Source organism: Tachyglossus aculeatus, chromosome 2 (assembly GCF_015852505.1).
Source record: "Tachyglossus aculeatus isolate mTacAcu1 chromosome 2, mTacAcu1.pri, whole genome shotgun sequence".
Lineage (NCBI taxonomy): Eukaryota > Metazoa > Chordata > Mammalia > Monotremata > Tachyglossidae > Tachyglossus > Tachyglossus aculeatus.
This window is the reverse complement of record NC_052067.1, coordinates 47,227,261-47,239,656: the sequence shown is the minus strand read 5'-3', so window position 1 is coordinate 47,239,656 and position 12,396 is coordinate 47,227,261. Positions and strand designations below refer to the sequence as shown.

Sequence of the window (12,396 nt, the reverse complement as noted above, 5' to 3'; positions counted from 1 at the left end):
TTTAAGCATTGTTGTTTTGGTTGAGCGAAAATGCTAATAAGCGTATGCTCCTATCAGAAGAAACCTCACATTTGTCTTTGTTAATTAGTGTTAGGCATCTATGAGCTTGGCCAAATAACTCACCTTTATTGAACTGTCTGACATTTTAATTGCTCTTGCCCAGAACTGAACAGGAAGATTTGGAGCTGAAGCATAATTCCACAGTAAAGCAATTAATGAGGGAGTTTAACACCCAGCTGGCTCAAAAGGAACATGAGATGGAAGCCACCATAAAAGAAACGATCAGTAAGTAGAACGCAACGCACGTTAAGTGAAGAGCAGGTTGGAACTGCGGTTGTCCGTTTAAGCTGGGGTCATGCCAGATCATCAGGACATTCAAGAGACCCTAGCTCTGCCCCCTGGGCTTGCTGAGTCTATAACCAGGAATCCCGTCGGCTTCTCTAATGCTGAAAGGGAGAGGAATCTCCAATAAGCCCGAGGCTTTTTCAGTTTTGAGAATGGGGCACGTTGTCACCGCTTTTGAATGGAGCCCTGAGGAGCCCCAAACTCTCCTCCTCTAGCTCTCAAATTTATCATCATCTTTGTCTCGTATATCCTTTTTTTATTTTTATAGTTTAGTCTTTCCTTATGTTTCGGTCACTAACCCTTCTATCCGCCCATTCTTCAGTCCGTCCCCATCTAAGACCTCACTTCCTCTTTTTGTTTTTTAAATAGCACTTGTGAAGCGCTTACTATGTGCCACACACTGTTCTAACCCTGGAGTAGACACAAGCTAATGAGGTTGCACACAAGCTCTGTCCCTCATGGAGCTCCCAGTCCTATTCCTCATTTTACACTGAGGCCTGGAGAAGTGAAGTGACTTCTCTAAGGTCACCCAGCTGACAACTGGAGGAGCCGGGATTAGAACCCAGGTCCTTCCGACTCCCGAGCCCATGCTCTATCCACTAATAATAATAATGTTGATATTTGTTAAGCGCTTACTATGTGCAAAGCACTGTTCTAAGCGCTGGGGAGGTTACAAGGTGATCAGATTGTCCCATGGTGGGCTCACAATTTTAATCCCCATTTTACAGATGAGGAACACAGAGAAGTTAAGTGACTTGCCCAAAGTCACACAGCTGACAGTTGGTGAAGCTGGGATTTGAACCCATGATCTCTGACTACAAAGCCCGTGTTCTTTCCACTGAGCCATGCTTCTCCTTGCATGTGATTCTTCTTTTCTTTCTTGCCCATTAACACCTCTACCAGGTATGGGTCTGGAAGGAAAAGGAGAAACTCCAGTGAAGTCGTACTGTTACTTCTTTGAAATTCATAGATAATTCAGAATAAGTCCTTTAGCCCTCTTCCCCACTGAACCTTTCCTCTAGAGCTGTCCTTATCCCGGCTACTGTTGTTCCCTAATTTCCTTCAACAAGTGAGAATTGACTATAAATAACATGTAAAAAATCAATCAATCAATCAATCGTATTAATTGAGTGCTTACTGTGTGCAGAGCACTGTACTAAGCGCTTGGGAAGTACAAGTTGGCAACATATAGAGACAGTCCCTACCCAACAGTGGGCTCACAGTCTAGAAGGGGGAGACAGAGAACAAAACCAAACATATTAACAAAATAAAATAAATAGAATAGATATGTACAACTAAAATAAATAAATAAATAAATAGAGTAATAAATATGTACAAACATATATACATATATACAGGTGCTGGGAAGGGAAGGAGGTAAGACGGGGGGATGGAGAGGGGGGTGAGGGGGAGAGGAAGGAAGGGGCTCAGTCTGGGAAGGCCTCCTGGAGGAGGTGAGCTCCCAGTAGGACCTTGAAGGGAGGAAGAGAGCTAGCTTGGCGGATGGGCAGAGGGAGGGCATTCCAGGCCAGGGGGATGACGTGGGCCGGGGGTCGACGGCGGGACAGTCGAGAACGAGGCTCGGTGAGGAGATTAGCGGCAGAGGAGCGGAGGGTGCGGGGTGGGCTGTAGAAGGAGAGGAGGGGGCGAGGTGATGGAGAGCCTTGAAGCCGAGGGTGAGGAGTTTCTGCCTGATGCGCAGATTGATTGGTAGCCACTGGAGATTTTTGAGGAGGGGAGTAACATGCCCAGAGCGTTTCTGGACAAAGACAATCCGGGCAGCAGCATGAAGTATGGATTGAAGTGGGGAGAGACACGAGGATGGGAGATCAGAGAGAAGGCTGATGCAGTAGTCCAGACGGGATAGGATGAGAGCTTGAATGAGCAGGGTAGCGATTTGGATGGAGAGGAAAGGGTGGATCTTGGCAATGTTGCAGAGCTGAGACCGGCAGGTTTCGGTGTGACGGCTTGGATGTGAGGGGTGAATGAGAGAGTGGAGTCGAGGATGACACCAAGGTTGTGGGCTTGTGAGACGGGAAGGATGGTAGTGCTGTCAACAGAGATGGGAAAGTCAGGGAGAGGGCAGGGTTTGGGAGGGAAGAAAGGAGTTCAGTCTTGGACATGTTGAGTTTTAGGTGGCGGGCAGACATCCAGATGGAGATGTCCTGAAGGCAGGAGGACTGGCGAGCCTGGAGGGAGCGGGAGAGAGCAGGGGCAGAGATGTAGATTTGGGTGTCATCAGCGTAGAGATGATAGTTGAAGCCGTGGGAGCGAATGAGGTCACCAAGGGAGAGAGTGTAGATCGAGAACAGAAGGGGACCAAGAACTGAACCTTGGGGAACCCCCACAGTAAGGGGATGGGAGGGGCGAGGAGGAGCCTGCAAAAGAGACTGAGAATGAACGACCGGAGAGATAAGAGGAGAACCAGGAGAGGATGGAGTCTGTGAAGCCAAGGTTGGATAGCGTATTGAGGAGAAGGGGGTGGTCCACAGTGTCGAAGGCAGCTGAGAGGTTGAGGAGGATTAGGATTGAGTATGAGCCATTGGATTTGGCAAGCAGGAGGTCATTGGTGACCTTTGAGAGGGCAGTTTCCGTGGAATGTAGGGGACGGAAGCCAGACTGGTGGGGGTCGAGGAGAGAGTTGGTATTGAAGGAGAGAGTTGGAGTTGAGGAGAGAGTTGGTGTTGACATTTGCAAAGGAGTATTCATATAGAATTGTGGATATCTTTCCATTTCTCTTCCTTTCCCACTGTGAAAAGTATTTCAACTCAGACTTGTCGAATTATCTGCAATGAATGTTGTTCCTTAAGTGAGAATAAGACCGTCAATGCTTTGGATACTATTTTGACACTGCTTGACACTTTCATTTTGTGTGTGTGTGTGTTTGTGTTTGCGCACACACATGCTTCTTTCGCTAGGTAAGGCCCAGGAGGTAGAAGCTGAACTACTGGAAACTCATCAAGAGGAGACAAAACAGTTGCGGAAAAGGATTTTGGAGAAAGAAGATGATCTAAAAAGAACAGCTAGAAAATACGAAGATATTCTTGAGGTAACATCTCTCTCTTCCACCTTCTTCGAAGCAGCATGGCTGAATGGAAGAAGCACAGGTCTGAGAGTCAGAGGACCTGGATTCTAATCCCGGCTCCGCCACTTGCTTGCCATTTTCAAGCCACTTATCCTCTGTGGGCCTCGGTTTCCTCCTTTCCTAAATGGGGATTCAATTCCTGTTCTCCTTCCTACTTAAATCATGATCCCATGCCGATCAGTTTGCGTGTGCCCCAGCGCTTAGAACAGTGTTTGACACAGTAAGCACTTATCAAGTACCATAATTAGTTGATTGGCTTGAGCTAATAGAAATCAGGGTCTATAAAGACACAGAAAAGCTCAGTATCAACAACACAGAAATCGCAGGGGAGTTCTTGGAGACCATCTGCAGCGGACAATCTGGTGGATGGCAACTGGGAAATGGATCGCTCTTCTTGAGCAAAGTCTCACAAGGATCCAAGGTACCAAGAGGCTCCCACAGGCAAACCCATTAACAAAGCATTAGAAAAACAGCCCAGCCCAGCGGAAAGAGCACGGAGTCAGAGGACCTGAGTTCTAATCCTGACTCCACCATTTCCTCTAGACTATAAAGTCATCGTGGGCAGGGAATGTGCCTGTTCATTGTTGTATTGTACTCTCCCAAACAGTACAGTGCTGTGCATACCATAAGTGCTCAATAAATGCGATTTACTGACCTGCTCTCTGACCTTGGGCCTAAGTTCCCTCATCTGCCAAATGGGGATTCAATACCTGTTCTCCCTCCTGTAGACCATGAGCCCTGTGTGGGACTTGATTAGCTTGTAACCACCCCAGTGGTTAATACAGCACTTGGCACATAGTAAGTCCTTAACTAATGCCACAATTATTAAAGCAGGGAACTATCCCTCAGTGCAAAAAATATGGTCGGGGATTTGTCAGTCATACATTAGTGATTTCAGTGACACTGTGTGCTTTGATAGGATTTTTTTTTCCTAGTAGTATCATTTTGAAAATGGACAGCTTTCTCTTTCTATATGCATTAAGAAGCCAATTATATTTATTGACACCTACTCTATGCAGAGACCTATATTAAGCGCCTGGGAGAGTATGATATTGGACACAATCCTTGCCCTCAAGAAGCTGACAGTTTAGAAGGAGACATATAAGTGACTTAGAGCATGGAGGTTCAAATGCACTGGTGACGCAGTAGATGGAGAGATGACAGGTTAGTCCACGAAGGCTTCCTGGAGGAGGAGTGATTTTACCACATGTCTGCTGTGTGACCTTGGGTAAGTCACTTAACTTCTCTGAGCCTCAGTTACCTCATCTGTAAAATGGGGATTAAGACTGTGAGCCCCACATGGGACAACCTCATTACCTTGTCTCCCCTCCCCAGCTCTTAGAACAGTGCTTTGCACATAGTAAGCACTTAACAACTGCCATTATTATTATTATTATTATTATTATTATTATTATTATTATTATTATTATGGCTTTGAAGATGGAGAAAGCTGGGGTCTGCCAGAGGGAGGGAGGGTCTCAGTCAAGAGGGAGGGATGAGAGTGAGGCACCATGGTATTATTCATTCATTCAGTCATATTTATTGAGCACTTACTGTGTGCAAAGCACTGTACTAGGTATTTGGGAGAGTACTATATAACAGTAAACAAACACATTCCATGCCAACAACGAGTTTACAGTTTAGAGGGGGAAAGAGGTATTTAAATAAATAAATAAATACTTACATATATACATATCTAAATAAACACATAACTAAATAACTAATTAACTAACTGATATGTACATAAGTGCTGTGGGCTTGGGAGGGGGATGAATAAAGGGAACAAGTCAGGGTAATGCAGAAGGGAAGGGGAGAAGGGGAAAGGAGAGATTAGTCAGGGAAGGCCTCTCGAAGGAGATGTGCCTTCACTAAGGCTTTGAAGTAGGGGGAGAGTAGTAGTTGTCTGTAGGACAATTTGAGGAGGGAGGGCATTCCAGGCCAAAGGCAGGACATGGGCGAGGGTTGGGTGGTGAGATAGACGGGATTGAGCTACAGTGAGAAGGATAGCATGAGAGGAACGAAGTGTATGGGCTGGTTTGAAGTAGAAGAGCAGTGAGGTGAGGTAAGAGGGAGCAAGGTGACTGAGTGCTTTAAAGCCAATGGTGAGGACTTTTTATATGATGCGGAAGTAGATGGGCAACCACTGGAGTTTCTTGAATGGTGGGGAAACATGTCCTGAACGTTTTTGTAGAAAAATGACCTTGGTAGCACAGCAAAGTATGGACTGTAGTGGGAAGATTCAGGAGGCTGGGAGGGCATCAAGGAGGCCGATACAATAATCAAGGTGGAATAGGATAAGTGATTGGTTAATGTGGTAGTAGTTTGGTTGGAGAAGAAAGGGTGGATTTGTGAAGGTGGAAATGACAGGCTTGAGTGATGCATTGAATATGGGGTTGAATGAGAGAGAGGAGTCAACGATAATAACAAGGTTATGGGCTTATGAGACAGGAAGGATGGTGGTGCTGTCTACAATGATGGGAAAGTGAGGGGAAAGACAGGATTTTGGTGGGAAGATGAGTATAGTGTTGGACATATTAAGGTTGAGGTGATGGGAGGACATCCAAGTAAAGATGTCGTAAAGGCAAGAGGAAATGTGAGACTGCAGAAAGGAAGAGAGATCAGGGCTGGAGAGATAGATTTGGGTACCCTCCACATAGAGGTGGTAGTTGAAGCTGGGGGAGCAAATGATTGAGGGGATGTAGACGAAGAATAGAAGGGGACCCAGAACAGAACCTTGAGGGACCCCCACAGTTTGGGGTTGAGAGACAGAGGAGACTGAGAATGAAAGGCCAGAGAGATAAGAGGAGAACCAAAAGAGGACAGTGTCAGCGAAGCCAAGATTGGATAATGTTTCCAGGAGAAGGGAGTGGTCCATAGTGTTGAAGGCAGCTGAGAGGTTGAGGAGGATTAGGATGGAATCTCTAGAGGCCATTGGATCTGGCAAAAAGGAGATCATTGGTGACCTTTGAAAAGGCGGTTTCTGCAGAGTGAAGGGGACAGAAGCCAGATTGGAGGGGGTCCAGGAGGGAATTGGAGGAGAGAAATTTGAGACAGCGGGTGAAAAAAGAACATTACATTTAAAGTTGATTCAGTGTTGATAGGTATTACCACCTAGTTATTAACATTGAACTCAACTCTTCCGAACTTTTCAGTTCCATCGGGGTTTGGCAAGGCAGAGATATGACAAACTTGGGCCAAACTCACAGAACTTTTGTTCAGACAGTGCTTTGACAACGTGTTCACTCTGCAGAATAGAGGAGAATATAGCAGATTGTTTCTGCCACATTCTAGTTCTGAAAATTTCATGTTTTTAGTGCTACAGGGGTAATGTTGAAGATTAAGAAAAATTTAAATAATTTAAATAATTCCCAGTCCTCCTGTTATGCCATGCATAATTCCTGTTATGCTTCTGATGTTTGGCTTTGGCATCCCTAAAAAGCTTTAATGCCAACTGAATGGTTTACTAATATCCTGGAAAATTACAAGGTAGTAATTTTCATGCTGTATGTTTCCATCTAGTCCTAATATTGGGAACGCTTTTATAATAACTCTTCTGAGGTTTTGAATACTTGGCATTCACCCCACCCTCAGCCCCACAGCACTTACATCTATGTCCACATTTCTGTTAATTTTTGTCTCCCATAGTAAACCCCTTGTGGGCAAGGAATGTGTCTACCAACTCTTTTGTGTTATATGCTCCCAAGTGCTTAATACAGTGCTATGCACACAGTAAGGGCTCAATAAATACCATCGATGGATTTTCATTTAATGAACTTCCCAAAGCTATCCAAAAAGAGGAATCTTTTACTATGGCTATGTAGAGTAATTTTTTTTTATAATGGAGTGTAGCTGTACTTTATGCATTTGGCTGGATAGTAGACAAACATCTTTTTTTTTAAATTATTTCCTCTTTTGCCCTTTCCTTCTTTTCTGTTGTTCAGACCAAGTGATTCTGTCCATACTTCTGTGATACCAGAATATTTTCCAAAGCGAATTATAGGATGCTCCCTCTTATTTTTCACTTTTTAAATGTTTAAGGGCTTACTATGTGGCAGGAACTGTTTTAAGAACTGGGGTAGATACAAGATAATCAGGTTGTACACAGTCCCTGTCCCACATGGGGTTTTCAACCTTAATCCCCATTTTACAGATGAGGTAACTGAGGCACAGAGAAGTGAAGTGACATGCCCAAGGTCACACAGCAGACAAGTGGTGGAGCAGGGATTAGAACCCAGGTCTTTCTGATTCCGAGGCCCGTACTCTATCCACTAGGCCACGCTGCTCTGTCTTGCATTCTCCCCCTCTAGACTGGAAGCTTCTTCATATCTACTAACTCCGTTCTAGTGTACTCTCACTAGCGCTTAGTACAGTGTTCTGCACACAATAAGTGCTCTTTTTTATGTATTTGTTAAAGCGGTTACTTTGGGTCAGGCACTGTACTAAGCACTGAGGTAGATACCAGATAACCGGGTTGGACAGCGGTCCACACATGGGGCTCACAGTCTTAATCCCCATTTTACATAACTGAGGCACAGAGGAGTGAAGTGACTTGCCCAAGGTGGCACGGCAGAAAAGCGACGCAGGTCCTTCGGCTTCCCATTGGTTGACTGAAAATGCTGTGCTTTGATCCCAGTTGCCCTGGGTTGGTGGTTGCCTTGTTACCATCCGAAGGGGAGGGAAAAGAAGTGGTGAAGGAGAAATCCTTCTGCAAGCTCCACCCTCTCATGCCCCTTGTTCTTCCCTGTTGGACTGTTATTCCAGAGTGGGGTGGCACAGATTTGAGAAGCTGTTTAGACCTGTAGGGGGTCTCCAAGATGGTGAACTAGAAGTATATTTGACTAGGAAATGTTTGCTATGGGACCTGTTAGCATTTCCCACAGTTAACTTAAGTTTCTTTGTTCCGAAGGCTCGAGAAGAAGAATTGACGGCAAAAGTAGTTGAATTGCAAAATCAACTGGAGGAACTGCACAAGGAATACCAAAACCTCCATGATAAGGGGAATCAGAGTGGTGATGATGTAAGAGGACAGTAATATTTAATATTTTGCTGTTAATTTGATTGACAATCAACAGTTACATTATTAGATATGATCAATATTTAAGAATGAAAGCATTAGACAACTTCAAAATACTCCACTTTAATCCCGTTGTTGCTGCTGTTTGTCCTAGATTTTCTGATGATCTGTCAGTTATGGATCCCTCTCCCTGATGACATTTGAAAACATTTGCACCACGTTAGAGATATTGGGGTCATCAGAGTTAGGATTAGACAGTGGAGCCATTCCCAGCATATTCATTCAATCATTCAATCATATTGATCGAGTGCTTACTGTGTGCAGAGCACTGTACTAAGCACTTGGGAGAGTACAGTACCACAGGAAGGAACTTAGCTACAGCCTAAGAGTCAGCATTTGAAGTCAGATCTCGTTGTGGGTAGGAAATGTGTCTGTTATGTATATTGTGGTATTTGTTAAGCGCTTACTATATGCCAGGCACTGTTCTAAGTGCTGGGGTAGATACAAGGTAATTGAGTTGGACAAAGTCCCTGTCCCACCTAGGGCTCACACTCTTAATCCCCATTTTACAGATGAGGGAATTGAGGCATAGAGATGAGAAATGACTTGCCCAGGGTCGCACGGCAGGCAAGTGGCAGAGCTGGGTTTAGAACCCAGGTCCTTTCTACTGCCAGGCTCGTGCTCTATCCACTTGGCCAGTGCTGCTTCCCTGTTGTTATATTATTATATTGTACTTGTAATATAAGCACTTGTACTTCAAGTGCTTAGTACAGTGCTCCGCACACCGTAAGCGCTCAGTAAGTATGATTGACTGACTGACTGATGCTGTGGGCAGCATAGCTGAGCTAGAGAAGATTGGAGATGGCGTCAGTCTGGGAGTCCGAGGAGGGACCCCTAGCCCAAGCAGAACCACCCTTCATGGGTTTAATCTGGGAACCCTGATTCTCCAGACCTTAAATTGTCCGTTTGGTCAGTTGCTCCCTGACTTTTCACAGTACTGCCTTTCTGGGGCAGTTTATGGGTTTTTAAAAATGCTTTGCTTCTCTCCACAAACCAATTGCCATTTCACTATTTCTCCCAAGAAAAGTGGCTAGGAAATGAAGTGCACCAAAGATTTAACAGCAAAGCAAATAGTCGCAGCAGTACTATTCACAAACAAACTGGTGAGGGGAGGCGGCGTGGCCGACTGGAAAGAGCACAGGGCTGGGAAGTCAGGAGGACCTGGGTTCTAATCCCTGCTCCGCCCCTTGTCTGCTGTGTGACCTTGAGCAAGTCACTTCACTTCTCTGGCTCTGTTACCTCATCTGTAAAACGGGGATTAATACTGTAAGCCTCATGTGGGACATGAAGTGTGTCCACCCTAATTAGCTTGTATTTACCCCAGCACATAGTACAGTGCTTGGCACAAAGTATTTGCTTAACACCATAAAAAAGGATGGGGGGCTTGGCTTATTTTGTGAACAGGTAATTTCAGATCCTCCTGATTTATTTTAGAGATTTGCTTTGAGGCATTTTTCTAAACTCTGCCTCATGCTCATTTATGTCAGTGAAAATGCTCTTATGCCGTGAACTGCTGCAGAAGACATCCCTATTTTATGCCGTCCTATTTTCGTCAGACCACATATTGTTTTGCTAATTAAACACTCATTGAGCCCCATTCACTTGAAGCAATTGGCTGCATAATCAAGATGGTAACACTCTGTGACATCTACTATTAGTCAGCAGCATATGAAAACGTTTATAAATTGAGTGATGCTTTTTGTCTTGTTTTTACTATCTGTGCATCTAAGACAGCTGCATTTATTTTTAAGCATACGTGGGGTAGGTTTCAAAAAAGCAGATGGGAGGGCTAGAAAAGATGAAAGAGAATTTAGGTGAGACAGTTATCAATCAGTAGCATTTATTAAGCACTTAACTGTGTGCAGAGCACTTTGCTTAACACTTGGGAGAGTACAGTGTAATGGTGTAAGTAGACACAATCCCAGCTTTTCCGAATTGACACACTATCACTTCATACCTAGCCATTTATTGAATCTTGAATTAGGCGTGGGTTCTAATCCTGGCTCCGCCACTTGTTGGCTCTGTGACCTTGGGCAAGCCACTTAACTTCTCTGGGCCTCAGTTCCCTCATCTGTAAAATGGGGATTGAGAGTGTGATGATGATGATGATGGTATTTGTTAAGCGCTATGTGCCAAGCACTGTTCTAAATGCTGGGGTAGATACAAGGTAATCAGGTTGTCCCACATGTGAGACTGTGAGCCCCACATGAGACAACCTGATTACCTTATATCTACCCCAGTGCTTAGAGCAGTGCTTGGCACACAGTAAGCACTTAACAAATACCATAATTATCATTGAATAATTCTATTTCACACCATTGCATCTAAGAGTCGGGGCAAAACAGAAAGTTTGCTTTCACAGAGACATTAAAATAGTGATGTAAAGCATGTTACATTTTAAACCCGTGAATACGTTTCAATCCATAAATGGTACTTATTGAGCGCTTACTGCATACAGAGTCCTGTGCTAAGTGCTGGGTACGGTAGAGTACAACAATATAACAGACACATTCCCTGCCCACAATAAGCTAAAAGTCTAGAGGACTCACAGTCTAGAGCACGGGCTTGGAAGGAAATCAGAAAGACTTCTTTGCTTAGACATGTCAATCCAAAGTTAAATGCTTTTGTCAAGTCAGTGGGAATTGGGGAAGAAGGGAAGCAAGGTAAGGGAGTGTCAGAGAGGGAGGGGATCTGGGGAAATATCCATCCCTGAATTTCTGGAGGTGAAATTCAAGATGAGAGTAAGTCTATATCAGCTATTATGGTGGAACAATTTCTGGAGTCACTAGCCCCAAACCATTTCTGGGGATCTTTTAAGGGGACATAAATTGAAGTTTATTTAGTTAAGAAGCTCTGGAAAAAAACTTCAATTTCTAGCTAAACTATATTTGCAAAATATTTTTAGGGCCCACATTTAGTATATAGCTAATCAAAATTATCAGAGCCCATCTTCATATTACGTATGTCATCAATGATGAGCTGATGGATTTTTACTTGCGCTACTAAACATTTCAAAATTCGAATTTGTTGGAACATGGCCAAGAAATTCAAAGGAGCCTTTATCTTTTTAGTACAAATGCTGAGGTTGTGATTCTCATTTACCCTAATGAAATTAATTTAATGAAAACAGGCAATCAGTTTTCCAAGTTTTATTCCTAGAAGTTATTTCTGTTCATCTCTTATCCGATGCATTTCCCTATGATTTCCCTGGAATAACTTAGTTCATTTCAGTCTGCTTAGGAAAAGGGTCATCTTGGTGGGGATGAACCTCAACATCATTACGCAAACTTGTAAAATCCATTTATTTTTTTCTTTTCCATGTTTAGGTAACAGTCATGGAGCTCCAGGTAAGGTTTAGATTTCATTAGATTTGGTTAGAAGCCCTGTATTTTCAGTTACATTTCATTGTTTCAATTGAGAAAGGGGAAAGACTATATTTAACAAGAAAAGCATCCTTTTGGTGTCAGTGCAACTCAGTACATTGAAACCATTTTTGTATTGTATCTATCGTTTTTGTCTTTTCAGACACAGTTGGCACAAAAGACCACCCTTGTCAATGATTCAAAACTGAAAGAGCAGGAGTACAGAGAACAGGTATGGGTTTTATTCAAATCCAGAGTTCCAGTGATGGTTGTTTCTCATTCACTGTATTATAGACTTTGAAGAACCATAAGTGTTCACCTGGTTTAGCACCCTGCCTCTCAGCAGGCAAATAACTAAGCCCTCCAGGAGATGTGGAACTTTTTCTTTTTCAAAGAGAGAGCTTTTTCACTGATATCTTGTTTCCATCGAACTAGAAAACGGCTGAGCCCAAAGTGAATTTTATTTCCAAGAAAGTCCTACCTCCCCATTGGGTTTTATCTCTGATTAAAATGAGCAGATCTGTGGAAGA

General features: G+C 43.7%; 1 protein-coding gene across 4 annotated transcripts in view; it reads left to right on the top strand.

Moving 5' to 3' along the window:
• The window catches only part of GOLGA4 (golgin A4), a 101,579-nt gene that overhangs the window by 63,273 nt on the left and 25,910 nt on the right, over positions 1–12,396 (top strand). For 3 of the 4 annotated variants that reach the window (XM_038772188.1, XM_038772170.1, XM_038772160.1), the window contains 5 exons: positions 164–285; positions 3,264–3,394; positions 8,337–8,447; positions 11,831–11,851; positions 12,030–12,098. In XM_038772188.1, the coding sequence (XP_038628116.1) occupies positions 164–285; positions 3,264–3,394; positions 8,337–8,447; positions 11,831–11,851; positions 12,030–12,098 (454 nt within the window). The remainder of the gene's footprint in view (positions 1–163; positions 286–3,263; positions 3,395–8,336; positions 8,448–11,830; positions 11,852–12,029; positions 12,099–12,396) is intronic. The other variant, XM_038772179.1, reaches the window with a different exon arrangement.